General features: G+C 33.3%; 1 protein-coding gene across 2 annotated transcripts in view; it reads right to left on the reverse strand.

The window, feature by feature from the left end:
- Window positions 1-524: 524 nt before the first annotated feature.
- LOC113917584 (casein kinase 2 subunit alpha' interacting protein) overlaps window positions 525-25,388 on the reverse strand; it is a 121,555-nt gene continuing 96,691 nt past the window's right edge. For both annotated transcript variants that reach the window (XM_027585443.2, XM_027585444.2), the window contains exon 3: window positions 525-3,693. In XM_027585443.2, the coding sequence (XP_027441244.2) occupies window positions 1,237-3,411 (2,175 nt within the window). In that variant the 5' untranslated portion in view covers window positions 3,412-3,693 and the 3' untranslated portion in view covers window positions 525-1,236. The remainder of the gene's footprint in view (window positions 3,694-25,388) is intronic.

Below are 25,388 nucleotides of genomic sequence, written 5' to 3' on the forward strand. Positions count from 1 at the left end.
TTAGGAGTTATTGCAGTAATCCAGGTGACAAACGGTCATGATCATAACTAGGATAGAGGTGATGGGGTTGGAGAAAAAAAGCTGGATTCTAGGGATAAAAAGGCTATCATAGAACTCATGGACTTAAAGAGGGGCAGGCAATGAGAAAAACAGTCAAACATGACTCCACGATGAATGGTGGTACATCCACTGAAATAGGAACACTAGGGGCAAAGGCTTGTAAATGTAATGATCCAAATTATAAATGTAAAGACAGTAATTCTGGTTTTATCATGTTGAGTTTGAGATGCCTATGCAACGTTCCAACTGGAAATGTCCAGTGTACAGTCAGAAAGATATTGGTGGAGCAGAATTACGAGTCATCAGTGCATGCAAGAGATACTAATTCTAGTCCTTAGGGATTGAGATGATCACTGAAGGTGAGTATCTACTGTCTTATCTAAGACAATTAACTTCCTTCTCTTCCCACTACCAGTAGACCCAGTGGAACAAAAACATTTTTGAAACATTTTTATTAACCCATTTTGGATGTATAGATAGAAGTGTTGAACAGGTAATATTCAGAGCCTATAATTTAAATATTGGCACAGACAATAGGTAGGGTTGTTTGTACTGGTAAGTTCTTCTCTCCTGAGATTTGTTAACTAAGGTTGAATAAGTCATTGGATTTCAGAGTGTGGGATCTTAGCATAGAAGAATTTTCCCTAGGAACACATAACTAGAAAGAGATTCACATAACTAGAGAAAAGATTCCTCTCTATATACATTCTTACCTGTTGAACATGATATGAATTTTCTTCAGAGATAGGGAAACAGATTAGCATAAGTTGCCTTATGGATACTGTCATTATCATGTTTTATGAGGAAGGAGAATAACAATGAGCTAGATACTGTTCAGGACAAAACAGATGAGGTATTTCTGGTTTATGGCCAATTATGATTAATTCATGTAACAATGATTATACAGTGGCTACTATAAGCCAGGCATTTGGTTAAAACCTGGAATTCAGTTTTTGCTGTCTAGGAGATCATAGTCTATTATTTAACTAGAAAACAGACTTAAGAGTATTAGTTCCCCTTAACTAGGTGCTTCATCAGCTAAAATATACAGTCACACTTAGTTATTACTAAGAATTTTAATAAGCATGATAGGAAATCAATCTCTAATTTCAAAGAACTAAGATAAGAGGTCAATTGCTTTCAAAAAAACAAAAATTAATTTAATTAATATCTCTCTCATTTTGAAACTCTCTGGAAAAATTTGAACAGTATCTTTGGTCCCTTTGGCCCTTTTACTGTGGTGCTATTCCTCATAGGCCTTGTTTTGGGAGGTCGTGATTGACTCTGTCGTGGTTTTCCAGGAAGTAGCTGGTGATTTTTACTACATATAAACTCAAGCCAGGAGACTCCTGGAGGCAACCGGTGGTAACTAAGTACCTGAGTGAATACACAACCTGAGAGAGTAGATGTGGTAGACTCTTTGGAAGGAGGGGGTAAGGAAGGTGGGGTGGAAGAAGAAGAGGAGGAAGAAGATGAGGAGGAGGAGGAGGAGGAGGAGGACGTGGAGGAGGAAGAAGACTGAGGCAGGGCCGGTGGCTGAAAATGACCACTTTTCTTAACATAAAGCAGCCAGTCAATAGCCTGGGGTTGTTGGCTTACAACTTTGTTTACAGCGGCTGCTGTCCACCATTTGTTATTTAGCTCTCGTGTGATTTCAGGTTCAGGTGGAGAGAAAATTTGTATCTTCTCCATTCCTTCAAGGTTGTCTTCAGGGGCTTCATCAGGCCGATTTTCTTTCACAGGGGATGGGAAACAAGAAGAGAGAGAAGTCTCTGGTAGGGAAAGGAGAAAAACTAATTTCACTTCCATTTCTCCCTCAGAACCAAGTTCAGGTGTTGGTATGACAAACAGCGTTGCACTGCGAGGGTCTTTCCTTCCTGTAAGATGGTTACACTGAGATTTTATGCAGGAAGCACAAGCTAAACAAACCACATAATTTGATGAAAGGCGGGGACCAGGATAAGGATTTGGCCTTCCCCTCATCCTTCGAAACAGAACCTGCCTACAGAGATCCTTCTGGATTCTGGTCTTGGAGATAGAATTGACAATTTTATTGAGGACATCATCAGGGACAGTTCCACCTTTAACAATGCAGGGATAAATGTAATTTAAGCTCCATGGAATTTCTTTATTTGATTTTGTCTTTGCACAAAGATCAAAGCTGCTTTTACTCTGGAATCTGGAGCCCAATGTTGAAGCAGCTATATTTCTGATAAATTGTTTGGAGCTTGATAATGATGGACCTGAGACATTTGGCTTAGAATGCGGTGAAGATAAATCTGTGGCTTTCTGTTTGTCATTTGGTGAAGAGGTGTTCTGAAAGTTGGAGTGACAAACTGGTGAGCTCAGGGTCCTGAAGTCGTGATTAAGTGTAAGCACCTTCTGAGATTTGGGTGAGAACAATGGCAAACTCTGAGTCTGGTGGACAGAATGTGCCAAAGGTGATTTCCTTGGTTTTGAGTGGGACAATGGTAAGCTCAGAACACAAGAACTACAATTCAGTGCAGGTGGTGTCTGAGGTCTAGAGTCAGGTAACGGTGAGCTCAGAGCCATTTGATTGGATTCCAATGAACGTGATGACTGAAGTAAGTCATTTATTTGAGGTGTAGAGTTGAGTGATGGTGAGCTCAAAGATCTTTGATTGTGCTCTAATAAAGATGTCCAAAGGCTATCCAATGATGATGCTTTCTGAGGCTTGGCTTGTGGTAATGTTGAGCTAAGCACTCTTTGATTAGATCCTGAAGATGATGATGTCCAGAGGATGTCTAGGGGAGGTGTTTCTTGATGTTTGGAGGGGAATAATGATGAACTTGAGACTCTTTGATTAGACTTCTGTGAAGGTGATGTCCAGCAAAAGTCTAGTGAAGATGTAGTCTGAGGTTTGGGGAGGGGTAATTGTGAGCTCAAATTTGTTTGGCTGGACTCCAGTGATGAAGATGTCTTATTAAGGTCAAGGGAAGATGTTGTCTGAGGTTTATGACGTATCACAGATGAGCTCAGGGCTCTCAGATTAGGCCACAGTGAAGTTCTCTGGTGGAGGTCTAGTAAAGGTGTGGCCTGACGTTTGGACTGGGATACTGGTGCTTTCAGAACCTTGCTATAGAAGCCCTGTGAAATTGTGTCCTGAGACTTGGCAGAGGACAATACTGAGCAGCTCTGCACCATCTGCTTAGAGATACCTGGAAGTGCTGCAAGGTGATTACTAGGAGACTGCACTCTGACCACCGGCTTGTTATTGGATTGATTTAGTTTTTCACCTGCGTATTGATGTGTTAATGAATTGGTTGTGGCCAGTTGGTAAGGGTGTTCTAATGGCACAAAGTGTTGATCATAATATGCCAATGGTACCATCTTGTGCTAGTGGTAGAGGTCTTTTTGAAAGCAGCTGGCTTGTGGGATATTTGCGAGTATTTTAGATGGATTCATTGGACAAGGAATATTTTAAAATAAATAGTCCTTCATAGTTTCTAGCTTCTATCTTATTTCCTCACTGTTAATTCCCAAATATTATAGCGTGTCTCAAAATTCAGATATAGATGAAGTTGAAAAAATTATCACCATTTGAGTTTCTCCACTATCTTCTCTTTCATTTCCTAGAGGTTTTTTTTTTTTTTCCTCTTGAGCAAATAATGCCTGTTAATAAAATAGTGAAGAGAGTTCAGAAGAGATCCCGATAGGGATATTAATATCCCTAATTAATACAACAAACTGTAGTGACTAGAGCATGGGCTTTATGTTAAATCCAAGCCATTTACTCTGTGTAACTTTTGAATTAAACTTTCTAAACCTCATTTATCTATCTGTAAAATAAATAAATATTTAATTTATTGAGCTAAAAACTAAGATACAAAATGTATAACATTGCCCAGGACATAATAAAAGGTAATAGCCATTTTTGGTACTCTTTTAATAACAGCTTTAGTAAAACAAACAAAACAAAACAAAACAAAACAAAATCTATGGTAAGTTTGTTGCATGAAATAAGAGAATCTTAGAAAAAAGTGAAAAAGAAGTTCTTCTGAAATGTTGGTTTTCAATTTAGATTCAATACCTATCATTATTTTTAGCTTATTTCCAATAGTCCATAATTCTAGTTGAAAGTTCATTGCATACTTTTATTCTTGTTCTTATTTGTCACCATTGTAGTTTTTGAAACTGTGACTACTACCTTTTAAAACTAATGTCTTTGTTCATGTGCCTTATTTCTTTATATTATGGTTCTCTCCATTCTCTCATTTCTCTCCAGGCCTTCATTAAATTATTTTCTTTTCCTCTAACCTCAATGTAGTCCTCAGTGTTCTATCACCAGTTCTCTTCTCTTTTTATTTTATTCCTATGTAATCACACTAGTTATGTTTAGGATTTAAAAATGAACTAAAGAAAGAAACCTCACAAAAAACAGAAACATATAGCTGGCCAAAAGTGATGAAAGCTCAGAAAAAATAGAGGTGTTGCTTTTTAAAGACAACACATTTGGGGCACCTGAGTGGCTCAGTTGGTTAAGCATCTGCCTTCGGCTCAGGTCATGATCCTGGGGAGGGGGGGGGGGTCCCTGCTCAGCAGGGAGTCTGCTTCTCATTCTGTCCCTCACCCCTCTCTCACTCTCTCTCTCTCAAATAAATAAATAAAAATCTTAAAAAAAAGACAACATATAATATAACATGACATTATTTTCATGGCTTGGGGTTTATTCTGGTTTTAAGGCTAAGACACATGATATGACAAAAAACTGAGAATGATTACAACAGACCTTGGGATCAGCCAATTAAGTCAGTGGTCCTAAGGCCCTTGAAGATGGGAGCTATCAAAATTTGGTTTCGTGACTCTTCCTATGCTTCCATGACTTACCAACTCAATTCCTGACGGACAAATTTATTTTTCGTATATGCCAAATTATCCAATTTTTTAACTATCAATTCTATTACTACTAGAAGGTCTTCCCTTACGTCAAGGTGTCTTTTCACTTATTTACTCTAATCTATTTAAAAATATATCTTATTGATATCTTAATTCACTTGTTTTCAAGTCATTCTTTGTGGAATTCTCCAAGTACCAACAAAATTATTTACACAACAATGAGTTCCTAATCTTTTGTCTCTAGTGCTGGTTTTTTAGCTTCAGAATTATATTTCCAGCTAATCATCAGACTTCTCTATCCCAAAGTCCCAAAGACAATTCAAATAAAAAACACATAAAACTCAATAAAATTATTTCTCCTTCTAGAGAAATCTTTTTCTATATCTTCTATCTCAGTTCCTAAAGCCTAGTTACCTAATTCAGAATCTTTGAAATCATCCTGGACAGCTTCAACCTCTAAAACCAGTTAGACACCAATACTGGCTGATTTTACCTCTTCCACATCTTAATTTCCCTTTTCCTATCCAATGTCACTATTTCAGTTTATACTGTAGGCATATCCCATGTAGACAAATATATTATTAACTTCTTTATCTTTCCCCCCATGACCTCACTCCCCCTCTTCCATCTCCTCTTTCAGACATTCAAGAACAAATTCTTGCTGGTGAGACACAGCTGCTGTTCACCCAGGGAATTCTTTCATTTTGCCTGAGTATGCATGAGTAATAAGCACTGAAGTTATTTGTGATTGCTGGATTTTGTGTGATGTGATTCAACATCCAATTTTTTAAAGAAGGAGAAAATGGTACACTCCACTGTGTTCTGTCTGGCACCCTAACAAGCTTCTGGATGGTAATATAGAATAACTTCATGACCTTGAGGTGTGTGAAGATTTCTTAGACAGAATATCAAAAGCAGCAACCATTAAAAATTGATAAATTAAAACCAAGAACTCCCAATCATCAAAATACACCATATTTAGAAGGAGTAAAGGCAAATCAAAGAATGTGAAAACATATTTACAATACATAATATCTGAAAAAATATGGATATGTATATTATCATGGAAATATTACATATATAACCTCTTCATGTTGCTTAGAAAAAAAATGCAATTGGAATCATGGCAAAATACATGGACAAGCACTTCATAAATGAGGATATCCAAATGCTAACACATATATGAAAAAAGTTCAGCCTCATTAGAAACCCATGAAATGCATATTTAAAACATAGGGATATTAGAATACATTATCAGAATATCACTAAAGCAAAATAAAAAATTTTTAAATGAAATAAAAACAGACAAAGCCAAGAATTGGTGACTATATTAATTAGTATATTATACACACACATATATTTCACTCCCAGGTATAATCCAACAGGCATGTAATGAATGAATATTTGCACCAAATACATGCACTAGGATGTTCAGTGGAACATTATTCATAATAGCTCCAAACTCAAATAAACTGTCAATTAATAGCAGAATATATAAATAAGTTTATGATACATTCATTCAATGAAATACCAAACAACAATGAAACTAACAAAAGTCTAGCACTAGGCACCTAAACAGATGAATCTCACATACAAAATGTTGAGTGAAAATAATAATATGCACAAAAAATACTTCAAATTTTACATATGAAAGTACAAAATAAGGTCATACTAACTATGATCTTGAAAGTCAAGCTAATACACTTGGGGAGGTAGAGATTAGGAGGAAACAAAAACTTCTAGGGTGGTGGTAATATTGTTTCTTGACCTGGAAGATGACTGTATGGGTGAACTCATTTTGTGATAATTGAGCTCTAACATTTACACAGTGTGTATTTTTGTATGTTTCTTAACTTCAATAAAAAGTTAAAAAATACATAACTTGATGTTAATTTGAAAAGACACATCTGAAACAAAATTGCACTGAAAGGTGAAACATTAAAGGATGAACCAAGATCTGGCAAACAGATGTAATGAAAATTTGAAAAAAAAAAAAAGAATATAATGTGGAAATCCTGCTATCATATGTAGAGGAATAAAGAAATTCAAAACAAATGGAACTAACAAAAATCTATTTAAGACAAGAAACAGAAAAATAACATTTCTGAATGTTTTCCACTTTCAGACTTACTCAGCAAATGGCACTCCCATTTCAAAGAATGTGTTTTACTAAAGCACATAAATATTAAAAGTACTCAAAAAGTGGTGGAAATTTGAGTGAAGCTATAACTACAGAAGAAAATGAATACCACTTAAGAAAAAATTAACCCACATATAGTCTTTGTGCCCAAATTCTTTTTATAGATGAGTTCTTTCAAACTTGAAATGAAGAGATTTACATACTTATATAAACCTTTTCAGAATACGATAAATATAGAAATAGTCTAAATTTGTTCTATGAAACTGCTGTTTATGATTCTGATACTAAACCATAACAAAAATAGTTCAACATTAAAAGAAAAATAATAAAATGACACATTTCATATGTAAAATTACTAAATAGAATAAAACAACACTACAATAAAATAACAATCAACTATCACTAACTTGATCTTATTCACACAATGTAATGATCTATTAGTAAATATTGTAATTTGTCATGTTCATAATTCAAAATAAATCCTAATAGGTGCTAAAAAAAGTCACTTTATAAAATCCAACATCCACTCCTCATAAAACCCAGTAAACTACTAGGAAAAAACTAGTTATTTATTGAAAGCAAACCTCAATCTGAAAGTAAACTGAAATCATTCAGTTGATATTGAAATATGAGCTAATCCCATTACAGGCTGATAATAGACAAGCATATCCATCATGTAGTCATTACCACAATTTAACATTGTTTGGGAAGATCTGGCCAATGTAATAATGAAGAAAACAGAAAAAAAAAGAAACATAACTATTGAAAAGGCAGAAATTAAATTATCTCTCTATGCATATTGTGTGATTAAAAACCCAATTTAGACTAAAGAAAACCTGATAGAATCAATAATATATTAAAATTCAGAAAGTTCAGTGAAATCACTTTACTAAGTCAATATATATGAATCAAGAATTTTACTAAATATCAACATTTAGCAGGTTATATGATCACCATAGATACTTTATATATTATTTGCTCTAACATTTCAATAAAAATACAAACATCCTATTACAAAAATGAGCAATTACTTGAAAATTTTACATAGAAGAAATACAAATGCCTAGTAGTCAAAGAAAGCCAACAGTTTACTGTATCTGCTTCTTTTGTATCTTTCAATTATTTTTCCAATGCACAGATGTTCCTTGTTCCTTCATTCTACTTCATTTTTCAAAACATGTTTCTAATAAATAGAAAAATTACAATTGGAAATTGCAGTAAGTTTTTCATTAATGGATAGAAATAAGCAGGAAATCAGTAAAATTTTGTACTTAAGATTTAAAAGACACTATCAATTAACTTGAACTAATTGATATTCATAGAACATTTCACTCCAAAAACATTCTTTTCAAGGGCACATGGAATAACCACCAAAACATTTATAGACCATACAACAAATTTCAATAAATTCAAATGGGTTTGAATCATACATAGTATGTTCTTGGATTTGACAATGAAATTAATTATAAATCAGTAACAAAAATATCTGAAAATGTAACCAAACATTTAGTATAAAATAATATACTTCTACATAACCCATGGATCAAAGAAGACAAAAAGAAAGGAATCATTTTTCAACAAATGAAAATAAAACTAAAATGTATAAAAATGTGTAGGATGCTGCTAAAGCAGAACTTAGGAGAAGGGAGATATCTGTATCATTAAATAACTATATTAGAAAAGAAAGCTTTCAAACCAAGGACATTAATTTGCTTGTTAAGCAAAGAGAAAAAGAGCACATTAAGCCAAAATGAAGTAGAAAAAAATGATAGAGATTAGAAAGGAAATTAAAAATATACAAACCAGAAAATCAAGGACGCCAAAATCTGATTGAGATCAATAAAACTGAAAACATTTAGTCAGACATGTCCAGAAAAAAAACAGAGAGAGAGAAATAAATTAAAAATATCAGGAATGAAAGAGGTGATATTACTACCAACTTTATACATATTGAAAAGTAAGGTAATACTATGAATATTATGCCACTATACTAGACAACTCAGATGAAAGAGACATATTTCTTGAAAGACACACACTGCCAAAGCTCACTCAAAATAAATTTAAAAACTACAGATCTCTAGGGGGCGCCTGGGTGGGTTAATCAGTTAAGCAGCTGCCTTCTGCGCAGATCATGATCTTAGGGTCCTGGGATGGCCTCCACATCAGGATCCCCACTGAAAGAGAAGCCTGTTTCTCCCTCTCTCTCTCTCTCTGCCTCTGTCCCTGCTTCTGCTCTGTCTCGCTCTCAAATAAATAAATGAAATCTTTAAAAAAAAACTAACTACAGATCTCTATACCTATGAAATAAATTGAATTTGAGAGTAAAACCTTCCCACAAAGAGGGGCACCTGGGTGACTCAGTTGGTTATGCATCTGACTCTTGATTTCCGCTCAGGTCATGATCTCAGGGTTGTGAGATCGAGCCCTGTGTCAGACTCCATGCTAGTTGTGGAGCTTGCTTGGGATTCTCTCTCTCTCTCCCTCTGCCTCTGCCCCTCTCCCCCAAAAAACAAAACAAAACAAAAAACCCAAAACAAAATAAAAAACCTTCCCACAAAGAAAACACCAGACTCTGATGGCTTCATTTGTACATTGTAACAAACATTTAAGGAAAAAACAATACCAATTCGGCACATAATCTTCTAGAAAATTAAAATGGAAGAATTTCTTCATAACTTATCCTATGAATCAAGTATTATCTTGATACCAAAACCAAACAAAAGCATTACTAGATTGAAACATACAAACCTAAAGATCTCTTTCCTTAGATAGATGCATAAATCCCAAAGTTTTAGCAAGTCAAATCCAAGAACATATAAAAAGGATAATACACTTTCCCCCAAATCCATGAACCCAATCTTAATCATGAGAAAATGTCAGGCCCAAATTAAGAAAAATTCTATAGAATATTTCACCAATACTCCTTAAAAGTGTCAGTCACAGAAAAACAAGGAGCACTGTCACAGATTAGAAAAATTCTAAACATAATGACTAAATGCAATGTGGTATCTTGGATCAGATCCTGGATCAGCAAAAAGACATTCATGGAAAAATTGGTGAAATTCTATTAAAATCTGTACTTTAATTAATAGTATTTTACCAATGTTAGTGTCTGTTTTGATAAATATACAATGGTTGTGTAAAATGTTAACATTAGAAAAGTCTGGATGAAGAGTTGGAATGCAAAGGAGCTAGAATAGACAAAACAGCTTTGAAAAAAGACATTGGAAGGCCAACATTACCTGACTTCAAGACTTATTAAAAAACAATAGTTGGAGCACCTGGGTGGCTCAGTTGGTTAAGCATCTGCCTCTTGATTTTGGCTCAGGTCATGATCTCAGTGTCGTGAGATAGAGCCCTGAGTTCCTGGGCTCTGCAGTCAGTAGGGAGTCTGCTTAGGATTCTCTCTCTTCCTCTCCCTCTGCCCCTCCCCCTGCTCTCCCTCTCTCTCACATAAATAGATAAATCTTTTTAAAAAAAACAACAACAGTCAAAATAGTCTCTATGGACATAAAGGTACACAAGTAAACCAATGGAACAAAATAGGAAGTTCAGAAATACACCCACACATATATGGACAGCTGACCTTTTTTTAGAATGTGCAAAAAGCAATTCAGTGGAGAATAATCCTTTCAAATGATGCTGTAATCACTGGATATACATCTACAAAAAAACATGAAGTTTGACCCATACCTCAAATTATATATAAAAATCAATTGATAATAGCATTATAGATCTAACATAATACCTAAATCTACAAACATTCTGGAAGAAAATAGAAGAGAAAATCTTTTGTGACTTGAGTTGGGTGTAGATTTTTAGATGTGACACCAAAAGCACAACAAATAAAAGAACAAATGAATAAAGTGAACTTCACCAAAATTAAAAATTTCTGCTCTTCATAAGATACTTTTGGGAAAACAATTAGATAAGTTATAAACTTAGGGAAAATATGTGCAAACCATATATCTGACAAAGGACATGTTATCAAGAGTATATAGATAACTCTCAAAACACAAAAACAATGCAAGTGATCCAATAAAAAAAAATGGGCAAAATATTTGGACAACTCTCCAAAGATGATATATGAATGGAAAATAAACACCTGGAAAGATATTCAACATCATTAGTAATTAGGAAATGCAAATTGAAACCATGAGAGATATGAATAAATACCTATTAGAGCTGCTAAATTTTTTTAAAGCTCACCTACTAAGTGTTGATGTGGAAGAAATAGAACTCTGATACACAGCTGGTGGGAATGTAAAATAGCCCAAGAAGTTTGGAAAAAAGGATGACCATTTCTTAGAAAGCTAAATATCATATGCATCATATGATCCAGCCACTCCACCCCTGGTATTTACACAAGAGAAAAGAAAGCAAACACCCAAAAACTTGTAGAAATATGTTCATTGCAGGTTTAGTTTAATAGTCCAAAACCGAAAATAATCCAATGTCCATCAGCAGATGAATGAATCAACAATTTGCAGCAGTCCCATATAATTGAATACTACTACTACTAATCTCAGGAATCCCATCTTCAGTTGAGAATTTAAGGGCAAAATTATTACAAATCGATAGACCCAAACAAAAACAAAAACAAAACAAATAAACAAAAAACAACCCTAATGTAGAAAAAAGAGAGTCTCACAAACCAACCTCATTTAATATCTCAAATGTAAGACCTCTGAAAAAAGACAGTACAATGAGGTAAATGCTTTGTGCTCTCAATAAACCATCAAAATAGAAATAGGTGCATGCTCCAAGTTCAAAAGAAATCAAAGAGGTGAGGCCTCTAGGAAACCCATACAATAAAAATATAAATGTATAGATGCCTAAAAATTGGTGAAGATTGGTTTAGCTTTTTATATTCAGTATTCTTATTGTACATATAGATCAATTTTCCAGCAATGTCACATAGAGTTAATAGTCAGAATATAAGATAGCTCTCTCTTTTTTTTTAATTTAGTCTGGAGTAACCTAGCACTATTTGTTTTAATCTGTTTGTTTGGTTCGTTTAAACCAAGTTTCCTGCCTGCCAAATTCAACATTCAAAATACCCTTAGGCCTACATTATTTTTGCAATTCAAAAGATTTTAATTTAGAGAATTTCTTGGGAGTTAATTCTTAATGCACTAGAGTCAAAGTGAGGATTGATCACTCTAAGAGGATAATCCTCTTTTGGGAGCCAAATGCATAAGATGCACTGGCTCAGGTATACAGACTTCAGAAGAAACCTCCGCAATCCTAGGCTTATCTCTAGCCTGACATGAGTACTTGACATGAATACCTGACATTTCTACTTTGTTGAGCTCAGACATTCAGCTCTCATCTTTTCCCAAATATAAACCCACAAGAAATCTCTTAGATTCATACTCCAGGGTTACATTCTCTGAATGCTATTATACCTGCATATACATGCACAGTCATCTATACACATTCCTGGTTGTAAATGTGCCTCTACCCACGAGAAGTTTCATGAAAACTAAAAATATGGCTCTTTCAATGATTCTTAGAAAAGAAACTTGAGCTACTTTCATGCTAGACAATCTTGTAAGCTATATACTATTTACATTCTCTGTGAGGAAAAGTAATACTGAAAGGACTATGTTGTAATGCACAGAAAAATAAGTATAATTCCTAGGCTACCATATCCAGAAAGAACTCTACAATTCTCTATTCAAAGTAAGAGCTTTGAGAAAATTCCGCCTTTTTTCACCTGCAATCAAGTTGTCACCCAAATCCAGGGAGTTGTCAGTGGAGTGGACTTTAAGCAACCCTGCCATGAGTTCTGCAGAAATCTATCCATCGCCATGCAGCTGTAGTCAATGCTGTCTATCCTCTATATTCTCCTCTCCTAGACAAGTTCAAGAACCATGGACTTGGTATGTGAAGAGCTAAGTCAGCCCATTTTAGACACATTTTACATAATATGCTTTGTAAAAATCCATTAATTTTTGTGCTTGTGATTGTTTTGGTTTTAATTTCAGGAGAATTAATCACTTAAATATACTGATTATAAATGTAATATATATTTATCATTGAAAACTTAGAAAAGAATATGGTCAAGAAAATAAAAATCACCCATAATCCCATTATCCAGAGTTATTATGTGTATATCATTCCGATGTTTTTATATATCTGCATTCTTGTACAAATATGAGGTGCTTAACATTTTCTTTTTTGTTTGGTTAGTATTTTTTTCATGTCTTTAAATATTCTTCTCAAATATAATTTTAATTGATGCCCATAAGTGCATCATTGTATTTCCATTATTTAAAAGTGAGGCTTTGAAGATTATTATCCTAACCAATATCTTTGTACATCTCTGCTTTTAGATTACTTTCTAGAATTAGAAGTTTAGGATAAAATTTTATATTTTCAGGCTTTAAAATATTTTGCTAAATTTTCTTCCAGTAAATTTGTAAAAATAAAAAAAAATACATTCCCATCAGTAATAGATAAGTGACATTTAGCTACCCCATAAACTCTGGCTCCAGGACATTTAAGATATTTTATCTCTTTGCTGGCCTCACTTATTTTAATACCTATATTTTAAATATCAGCTAAATTTTGGCTATCTATATTTCTCTATTTGTTAAGTCCTCGGTCCCTTTATTTGCCCATGATTCAGTGTGTTCATTTTTGTGTTATTAAGTATAAGAGTTCTTTATATATTGTATATTTTGTATATAATAATTATATATAGTATAAATAATATACTATATTATGTTTATATAGTATATATTGTAACATATTATAATTAATATATTTATACATATATAATACATTATGTATTATAATGTCTACCTTTTATCACAAATACTGCAAATATTTCCCTTACATTGTTTGCCATAAAAATTTTATCATATTGGCTTTGATCCACCCAGTACGATAATTTCATTCAAGATTTATATTTTATAACCGTTTTTACTCATGACATGTGTGAGAACATAAACAGGAGTTCCAACAAAGTTAGTATGCACACCAATCCACAAGATGCTGAACACTAAAGTAAATAGAAAGGGATGTCTTATGATATCAAATTGATTAATTATAAAGATCATCAAGTTGTTCAACATAAAAGCATAATTTAAAAGTTTTGAGGTTCTTTCCATGTTACTTTCAAGTAACAGAAGCATGTGTGTTTGTGTGTGTGTGTTGTCAAATCAAGAATGTTTTATACTTTCATAGTCATGGTTTTAAAAGATGTGTGAACTTCTCCGTCAGATGTCCAGTAAGTCTTCAAAGAAGAAGAGACATATGAATTGGATTTTTGAAAGATCATTTCACCACTGACAATCAAGGGAAGGTCATCTTAAGAAAAGGCACAAAAATATGAAAGAACCTAAGACATTCAGGGACAGTGAGAAATTCACTGTGGCAGTAACACAGGTCACTGGAAGAGGGGCAGGTGATGACTCCTGGAAAGATGAGGATGGAAGCAGATGAAGAGGGGCCCTGTATGTAGTTCTAAAAAATATAGATCTTATCCTGGGGGTGACTGATGAGCAGGGGAAGCAATCAACTGAGAAGTGAGACCATTAAGATGAACATGAATAATCAGACTGTAAACTCTAGGTAGGAACCAAGTACCATAGCGTCTTGCTAATTGGCTACTTGTTGCTAATACAAAGTTTATTGATGTCAGTCAGTGTGTTTTATTAGAAGGGTATCTGTTTTAAAAGTCAATTGTGTAATGTGGTATTAAGTTCATGGCATTATTGGCCTATCAATTTTATTTGATATAGCCTTTGAGATTGAGGTTTTGAGATATCTCTTCAAAGCCAATAAATCATCTGTAAATCAATTGCCCTATAACATTATATTTCTAACAAAATGATTAAATGGGACTACATGTCAGAATACACTATATTCTCTGGGCTAAAATTTACATAAACATTTCTTCTTTTTTAATGTAGTCACACTTTAATATTATATTAGACACTCCAAACATCTTGACTATATAAAAAATTCAACTGTCAATGATAATGAAACAATGGGTCAAGTTTTCATAAGATCAAACGCTTGTGCAAGCAACTTTCTTCCTGGATATAGTCACTAGGTTTAAAATAGCAGTGACAATATCATAAGGGAAATGTGATATACAGGTCTCTAGAAAGCAGCTGTGCAAACAAAGGGAAGGACCTTATGGAAAACCATGACACATTAAAAGACCTGTTGATTACCTTGCATGTCTAATTCAAGATATTTTGCTTATACAAAATCAAGGACATAGCCTCCAATGGATAATTTGGTAGGTTATACATTCATATTGCTTGATTTGTTTTTTTCACTTAACAGAACACCCTTTGCTGTCTGAATCTAAAATGATTAGATTTCAGTAATGCAGATTTTGTTCCAAATGCATTAAACTAGTTAACGCCTATACATAACATTTCTATATATTCATGTATTTGACAATAGCCTAATGCTAACCATTTTAAGATAAGAAGAAAATAGGGTATTTTAAAATATCATATTTGACAAATACCTAGTAATTTAATCTTTTCCAAATTCAAGAGATTAGTTTTCTCATCATGACAACAAATCAAAATATAGTCATGATGACAGGTAACATTTAGTACTCTACTGCATATAAGCACTGCATAACCTTTTCTTTATTGGAAAATGAGCTTATAGAACTTTTTGAAATAAACCACTATTAATGCCTTCACCTAAATTTCCACTAGTTTAGATCATTTTTAAAAAGGTTCTCCTTTAAAAGATGAATCTAATTCTTCTATGCCCTTGATTTTATGATTAAAAGATTTTTGTCTGAGCTCCAGTGCTGCTCTTTTTTCAGTATTTCTTCAAATAATCCCAGAGGAAAACAAACTTATAAGAAAATATAAATTAACTTTTGATTCACTTATTTACCAAGTTAATATCTTGTTTTGAAATATACAAATTTTAAAATTCTTCCTATAAAAGATGATCCTGCAATATTTTCTCTTGAAAGCATTATCTGTGATACTACAAAAGGAATTTTGTTATATATTTTCCCTAAGACATTACATTGAAAGTATAGACAAAAAAATGAAAATTTCTATCTAGACCTTTGATTATCACAAATATCTCAAGTCAAGATGATTCCATTACTCTTTTACTATTTTTCTATCCATCTATTTCCCAAATATTTCTATTCATAGAAAACTGGGGAATGGCAAATGAAGTAGTATCAAAATGATTATGGTGAAATTAATAATAGACTGCATTTACTCAGTTCTTGCTGTATGAATTAACTCTTTTACTGCTCTACAACAATCCTTTTCAGAACATATTAATATTAACTCCATTTTTGTTAAGAACAGTGGCCTGGCCCAGTGCGCCACACACACTAGGTTTGACCTCATGATTGTTCTTTTCAAAGGTGGATAAGAAAATATCCTTTCAGTTTTTCTCTCTGGATAGAGAAGGACATTTGATTTCTGTTTCTCTATCTTTAAAAGATAAATAACCTTCAGAATTATGATCTCCTCTCTCTGCCTTTCCTTTGACTGCTGCCAGCATCTGTTTTCAGTCATCCTCTACATACCTTCCAAGACTTTTCTCTTCATCTTCCTGACCTTTTCTCTCTGACCCACATCTCTGCACCTCTTTTCTCAATTTGCGCTCATTTTTCCTAACTTCTACTTCTAAACCCTTCTTCTATTTCCTATCAAGCTCATTGTTTTTATATGCTTCCTCACTTATAATACTATCAAAAATTGCTATATCAACAATTTTAAGCATTTGAGGTAAAATCCAGATGTTTATATTGAACAGCAGTGCCAAACAGCAGACATTTAATATAAACAATATGTTTACAAACCCCCTTGTACTGAATACAATATTTTTAACTCCTATAACTAGCCACAGTATTGAATGTGTATAAGAAACAAAAATCACTAAAAATCATTAAATTTTAAAAATTATTTTTTTATTATGTTATGTTAATCACCATACATTACATCATTAGTTTTTGATGTAGTGTTCCATGATTCATTGTTTGCGTATAACACCCAGTGCCCCATTCAGTACGTGCCCTCTTTAATACCCATCACCAGGCTTACCCATGCCCCCACCCCCATTCCCTCTAGAACCCTGTTTGTTTCTCAGAGTCCATGGTCTCTCATGGTTTGTCTCCCCCTCCGATTTCCCCCATCATTTTTCCCTTCCTGCTATCTTCTTCTTTTTTTTTTAACATATAATGTATTATTTGTTTCAGAGGTAGATGTTTGTGATTCAAGTCTTACACAAATTATTCTATATTATTTTTACTACTTCTTTAGGATGATGGATTTACCTAAAGTGTGCAATTTGTATTTTAGCATATTGCTTGAAAAAGCAAACTTTTATGTATTTATTTATCTTTTCACACCAGTTGAAGGATTGGTTAGGAAAGCAATTAGATTAGAATAAAAGTTTGTTTATATTATAAAAAACTGCAGTGAAAGCATCTCAATTTTTAATTAACCAACCATAATATATGATTATTGATTGTACCCAGGTTTCTGGGTATTAAGAAATATAACAAGACTTTTAAAGACCTCATTGTAATCAGGAAAAAAATTATGCAAAAGGGTTAAAACAGTTTTTATATTTTTGATAAGAGAGTTTAAGAAAAATCTTGGTCACTTAGCATAATACTAGATCCATCCATGTTGTCACAGACATACCATATGATTTCACTAGTATGTGGAATCTAAAAACAAACAAACAGACTCAAATACAGAGAATGAACTGGTGGTTGCCACAGGGGAGGTAGCCGGGGGATGGACAAAATAGATGAAGGGGATTAAGAGGTACAAACTTTCAATTATAAAATAAATAATCACAGAGGTGAAAAGTACAGCATAGGGAATGTAGTCAATGATATTGTAATAATATATGGTGATAGATGGTGAGTACATTTACCGTGGTGAGCACTGAGTAATATATAGATTGTTGAATCAATATGATGTACATCTGAAACTAATATAATATTGTATGTCAATTATACTTCAATAATTTTTTTAAAAGTCTAGGTCAAGTATACCAAAATTATAGCTCCAACCATGTTGTTTTCTAGCTCGATGATCTTGGGTAAATTATCTAAATTCTGTAAGCCTTAGTTTTCTCATCTGTAAAACAAAGACAATAGTAGTGCTTATCTCATGATTGCTATGAGGAATAAACATGAAAATATAGTTAAAATGTCTGTTAGAATGTCTAGTGAAGCATATATGATTAATAAATTGACATTTTTATTATTATAAAATAATTACCACTGCCTCACTATATAGTGGAAACTCAAGTTACGTAGATAACTCTCCCATAACCTATTACAGTTGATGTGTATTTGGGTGTTCTTGCCTATGGGAACCCATGGTGTTTCCATTAGTTATGTAATTATAAGGAAATAAAATATTGAGATATATGTGTGAATACTCAAAAAATCTCAGAAGCCAAATGCAAATTAACAAGACCTGATGTGTGTGTGTATATGTGTGTGTGTCCAATGTGTGTATCCTATGAATAGGAGATATGTATATCCTAATCTAGACGGCAAGTGTACAAGAGATATATGGATTTCGACCTTCCAATACTGGTGTTGGCTTTTCTGTCTAGCTATTTAATTTTTAAATTTTCCCAAAAACTATAGAATTTTTTAAAACCTCACAAATTATTAAAAACAAAAAAAGGTTTGCCTAAGCCTTGTTTCTGCTTTTAAGTAAGATAGCATCACTACATTTTATAAAGATGATAAACAAGAAGGTAAACTCTGGTTGTAGAAAACTCCTATGTAAACACATAGCGGCATACCAGCATTTAATTCTGATTGGTGTACTTGAAGTATACCTTTGGATAAAAATATAAATTCCACGTATATATAATCAGTTCACAACACATGAAAAAGGAAGAACTTACAACCAAATCAAAACTATTATATCTAGATGTAGCATGATAACTTCACTAAGTATAAGACAATTTTATTTAAGGAGAAAAATTGTGTTCTCCATCTAAAAGATTATCTTCTAATTTATATCAGACTTTTAAAATGTAAAGGAATGTTCAACAAAATATCACACTAAAGAATTTGACAAGAAAACACTTCTACTGTTTAAGGATTTAACCCAGCTTATAATCAATCATGGAAATGCACCATATAACCTTTTTATTGCTTTTTGTCCTAGTATAACAGCTGAAGGAAGAAATAACCTCAAAATCAGCTAATGTAGGAAACCAAGAAATATATTCCATTTAATCCCTAAGTTTCTTTATTTTTCTTCCCACAGTAAGAAAATATATCACTCTGTAGAAGTTAAATTATTTAAGTGGAAATGTGGAGTAAGCAAGTTTCAGACACGTCTAAGTCTTCCAAACCCAAACCATCAATAACAACAAACTTTAATCAGTTTCTTGGCAATAGATTAAAAAATTAAGCAGGGATATCTTTCAAAAGAAAAACGAGTTTACATCTTTCTGATGTTGTGTGACTAGTTAATAGAAGTTCCTTTTGCTAATATAATGTACTGCTCCTTCCCTAATGAACTCATAAACTTCTCTAGGCAACACCTAATTAAATTGGGCATTTATTAAACTGTATCACTCTCTTAATTCACCTTTGAACTCTTGGAATAGGTTACTAAATGAGGCAGCCAAAGTTCCCTTTTGCACCTGCAAATAACAACTGAATCTACAATTAAGGATAATTTCCTCTTTTTTGAAATTCAAATAGTGGCATTAAAACAGAATGTAATATTTTTATCTGCATCTGGTCAGGCTATTTCCTGGCATTTGGCATGAGGTAACAGGATGACTATAGAAAAATGTTACATAAAGATGCTGAGATAATCTTCAGGTGACTTCAGAATAGCAGGCAACTTCTAGACATTAGAGTATACCGTATAAAAACAGACCACACACCTCTAAAATCACTTTAGGGGGGGCTTTTTAGTTTCTACATGAAAACAACAAAAAAATCAAAATTAAATCAAATACTAATATTTAAATTGGATAAAACACATTTTTAAAATTTATTTTACTAGAATGCTTGAAATTCATTATCCAGAAAGATCTAAAATACTTAATGCAATTTATCCTTTCCCAAACAGATGTATACCCTTTTCTCGTGCACACTGCCATACACATATTCCCAAAGCAGTTCCCATGTCTTATCTACCAGAGTTCTAGACTTTTCAAAAGCCTCTCCCACACAACTCCTTTTTGAAACCTGAAGATTATATTCAATATCTGTATAAATCTATTTTGTATTACTAACTATTCCATTTTTATTGCTACTGAACTCTTTTCGAGCTAATCTGAAAAGTATCTCATCCTTAACTCCAACTAATAGTTTTCTAAATTTTATCATTTTACCAGAAGGGTTCTTTGTCACTACATTTCCTGCATTCCCATTTCCCTGAATTTGAAATCCAAAACGCAAAACACGTGGTAAAGTATTAAAATATACTGAATTTGCAATACTGCTATACATTTTATGGAGTAATACATATTTTACACCTTTCACAAATTTTAGAGATAGAAGAAATCTCAACTGTTTACTTCAAACTTGTCATCTATGGATGAGGAAACTGAATTCAAAGTGATTAAATGACTTCCTAAGATCATCTAGCTAGTTAATCAAATCAGGATTTCCCAAGACTGTCCTAAATCATAGTTACCCTGTTATCTCTCCAAACTGTCCCAGTTTGGAAAACAAATCATAAGGCCACTCTAGTTAATGTAAACTGAAGGTCAACCTTCGGTTTAAAACTTTTTCTCCTCATCTCTCCAAAACAAAAATTTGTTTAGGCACTGGGTCCTGGTGCACATGCAATTATTGGTAGTGCTAACTCTGATTTGTAAAAGTACTAAACTAAAATTAAATCAACCTGTAAACAATGTAAAAACTATTACAGAAAAATGTGTGCTACCAAATTATTTTTTTATTTTTTTAACTCTAAGTTTATTCTATAGACCTCAAAATAAGTTAAAAAAATAAATCAGCATAGAAACATACAGGGGCACAGTTCCGAAGCATCTGTATTTAACTTATTGATAAGACATCATGTTACTCAACAGAGACACAGTCATAGTAGTTTCAACAGGGCAGTGGTTAGAAAGTCAAAGAAAAGTGGTACATGTAAGAGTCTTAGAAACTGGAAGAGGTTGAAGGATAGAGAGGGGTGGCTGTTAGAAAAGATTTCATGGGACTGATGCCGTATTTGTACAAGGCCTCGAAGGGGGCATAATTTCAAAGGCTAGAATGCTGGAGAGGGAGTCAGAGCAGGGGGGAAAGCATGAACACTGCTTAGGGAATATGAGGTCATTGAGGCAAGTGGAGGAAGAAATGAGGGTTATGGGAGTGGTGAGACAGGAGTTTGGGGACAATACAAAGGCAGGTGGATGTATGGACGATCATTTTATGTAAACCAGTAGCTACGGGGAAGCTGGTAAAAGTTTCAGAGAAACTGACAATAAATACATCTTTGTGATAACCTGATAGCAGTTTATAGATTTACAGTAGAAATTATTTTAGACAGTCGCTGAAACATCTAGCTGTGAAGTGGAGAAAGAAATGTCATGCCAGAATCAATAAGAACATGAATTTAGAAATTAGTTAGATCTGGGTCTGAAATAGGCTCTGCCATTCACTGAGTGTTTTGAATACCTTTCTTATTCTTTATAAATTCCTTTCCAGATTCCACCTTTGTAATCTAAGAAAGATTAATAGGGAAGTTGGTGTTGTTATGAGGATAAGTGAAGTCAACATATTTAGCTCAGGACCTAGAAATAGTAAGGACTTAATAACTGTTAAATGTTATTAAAATCAACATTATTAAAGAAGCAAATAACGATGGTAGCTCATTTTTAACACTCGTCTGAGCTAGATGAGTAATAAATCAATCCTTTATAATAGTAATTGAACTTGATTTTGTTTTTATGTTAAGATCTTAAAACATTTTAGGATTTCTGATATTAGGAAATTATTTTGACTTAGAAAAAATTGCAAACTTACAATTTTGCTAATATAATATATAGTCGGTATACAATATGATTTAAGATTAAAGGTGTTTAAGAACAGTTTTATAATAATATTATGATTGAAGAATTCCTTCTTGGCTCATAATCATGAAGGTATTGCACAATTTTCTAGTTCCTGCTCAACTCCAGTTGAACTTGAAATATAGTGCTTCCATTTAACTGAGGGCAGTGTGCCATGAATTCTGAAACATCTGCCACTAATTGAGCAAGACCATTAATGGGATTTGAATTTGTTCTCTGTTAATGGCCCTCCAATAAGATAAATTCTTAGGTACTCTCAAAGCAGGCTGTGCTCTTGAAAGAGATAGACAGATAGCAGGCAGAGACTGTGGTACCATTAGTATTATATTACTTAGACACCAAATAGAAAAATGGAAAATTAAATGAGTGTGAAAAAACTAAACTTGGCATTTACTTACAATTTTGAAAGAGAACAGTTATGGCCTGATAATAAAAAGGCACTAATCATTTTTTTGCTCTAATTAATAGTACATTTATCAAATCAAGCAGTAGATTTCAAATAAATAAGGACTAGTTAAGAGTTTTACTTTCAAGCACATTGGACTTCATTACAACCTAGAGTAAATTTTTTCCTGATCATAAACACTAAGAATTTTGACTGGAAGACAGTGTTACTCACGCTTTTGTATTAAAAATTCTAGAAACACACACATACACACAATTACAAACAGATTTGCTCCCAAATTTTAAATCCTGAACATTTTATGAAGTTAGTATGCCAAGAACTCTAGTTTGTTTGTTTTCTTGTTGCTGCAATGCAATAGGTAACTATCCAGCAAACTGACACATCAAAATTCCATGTGTTGTCAGAACCATATGAGGATTTTCCTTCTTCCTGAATGATCAGATAGCATTTGCAGGAGATATAGTTCATCAACTTCAAACAGCCCAATGTTGCTTTAATTATTTTAATTGTGAAGTTATGTAGTATTCCTTCCCTTTTAAAAGTTTGTACACTTTTGTATTTTATAATTAAATTTAGATTTTGTTTAAATTTCATGAGAAGATTATGTTTAATGAAAAAGCCATCCTGTTAACATGATATAACTCAACCATCAGTTTGACTATGAAATGTGGCCAGAAGTGCTTTTTGGATCAAAAGATGTTTTTTAAGGAAAAAAAGTTCACTTTTTTCAATTCATATCAGCTTCTCTGAATCCTAAAGTTATCCTGGTGGTATGTCACTCAACCTCTCTATTTTGGAATCTCCCTTAATGATCTTGACTTTTTAAATTTCACTTAATCCAACATTTCAGTGCAGAATAACCGACTAACCTTTCATTCTTTCAAATGTTACCACTTAAAATTCACAAGATATTTGGCATCTGGTAATGCATATTATACAAAGTGATAAAGTGTTTACACAAGGTTTAAATATAATGTGTTCCACCTTGTTCATTGGGTAAAGTGATTAAGATTTTAAGGAACATTGTGCAGTAAACTCAATTGTCTTCCTTTTCTTTTTCATTTCCTTCTTTTTTCTTCTATTTGATTCTCCCTCCTTCTCTATATCTCTTCACCCTTTCCTTGATGCATATATCAAACGCATACTAAAATTTATCTCAAAAAAGTCTTCTATTAATTACAAGTTTCGAGATGTTCTGCTGATTCAGACCTACAATTTTTAAGAACCAGACTTTTTCATTTAGTGATTTGGGTAAGATAATATCCACAATAAGTTACTACGAACCCTTGCCACATGACAAAGAAATTTCAATTGTGTCTATATAGTACTGAATGTGCTTTGAGAAGGCTCAGTTACAGTATTTTTTAAAGCAGCAAGCAAAAGAAAATCCAACTTTTCTGGTTAACAAATGAGATAATATTTCATAGAGCATTAAATCCAGAGGGGTAATGGATTCTGAGTGGGGGTAACATCCACTTCTCTATAAACCTATGAATTGACTCTGGCTTTCTCCCTATCTTGGCTTATCCTCATTTTAGTAGCCAGATGATTTGATGTTATATATTCTTAGCATCTCATCTGGGCACACATGAAAACATTCAGAGACAGTCAAGACACACATTTTCTCTTCTGTCTCTTTCTTGAGAATTATTACATTCTTCCAAAAGCACACAAGTGAACTTCGTCTCTCATCTCATCAACCAGAATCAAATCATTGTCCATTCCTAAACGAATTTCTGGCAAGAAAGCTGGGATTACTAAAATAGACTTACATATTCAACCTGGAACCCTGGAGTTGAAAACAAAATAGGTTGTGGCACTTAGCCAGAGAGAGGAGGGATGAATACCTCACCAATATTGGGACTATTCAACAGTATTCATTAAGAAGTAGGAAGTGAGGTAGAATGGATACTACAGACAAACATCAGAACCTGCTTGGAATTCTGCTTTCTGAAGTGATCCCTCCTTCCCATTAACCTCCATGGGCCCTGATATCTACAGCCACACCTAAGATGGGGACTCAAGAGCTCTGACAGTCCTTTTTCTCTTAGGTGGAGTTTAGTGACACGGAATTCACCTTAAGGATTGAACTTTTGAGACGATCATCAGTCAGCTTTGGGGTTGCTTTGGCAATATAGAAATCCATAAATATCTTAGCAAGTTTTGGTCTTCCCCTAATTCCATGACATAATATCTGTGTTCAAAGTGATTGTCATAGTTTTGAATCTTTAAATTTCTGTGCCCTGTCAGACCCAAGTTTGTGAGAGGGCTCCTCTCCCTGAGTCTCTACCTTGAAGGAACTGTAAAAAGTAGCTTTGGAGAGGGATCCATCACGTGTCACCTGCTTTTGCCTTACAACTGTTTTTTTCCACAGCAACGCTGACTGTTCTTTTTACAAAGAAGAGAATGATTAAGAGAAGATGTTTGGTAGAAACTTGGGATTTTAAGACTGTTTTTCCTCCAGCTATCTCCATCTTTACCTACCCTAACTTTAGCTTGGAGAATTCAGTTTTCCCTTCTTATAGGTTATGCTGTAGTACAAAGAAAAAATTAAATTTAATTAAAAATTAAATCATTATTACCTTTTATTGGTAAGATTTCAAAATAGTTTATTTTTTACTTTATTGGTTTTTGCCCCAAATGAGTTGGTATGTATTTTGAAAATTTATATATATATATATATATATATCTTTATATATATCTTTATATATTAAATTTCAGAGCAATGATAGATCAGTTTCATATTTTCTCTTCCCTCCTATCTGTATTATATAGATAATTTAATCAATCTGGGTTAAACAGAAATCAACTGATATATGAAATTAGATAAATTACTAAACCTTAGATAAATATTTTTCTCGGTAGTAAAAATCCTTTCTTAAGGCCGTCTTC

Source organism: Zalophus californianus, chromosome 1 (assembly GCF_009762305.2).
Source record: "Zalophus californianus isolate mZalCal1 chromosome 1, mZalCal1.pri.v2, whole genome shotgun sequence".
Taxonomy (NCBI): Eukaryota; Metazoa; Chordata; class Mammalia; order Carnivora; family Otariidae; genus Zalophus; species Zalophus californianus.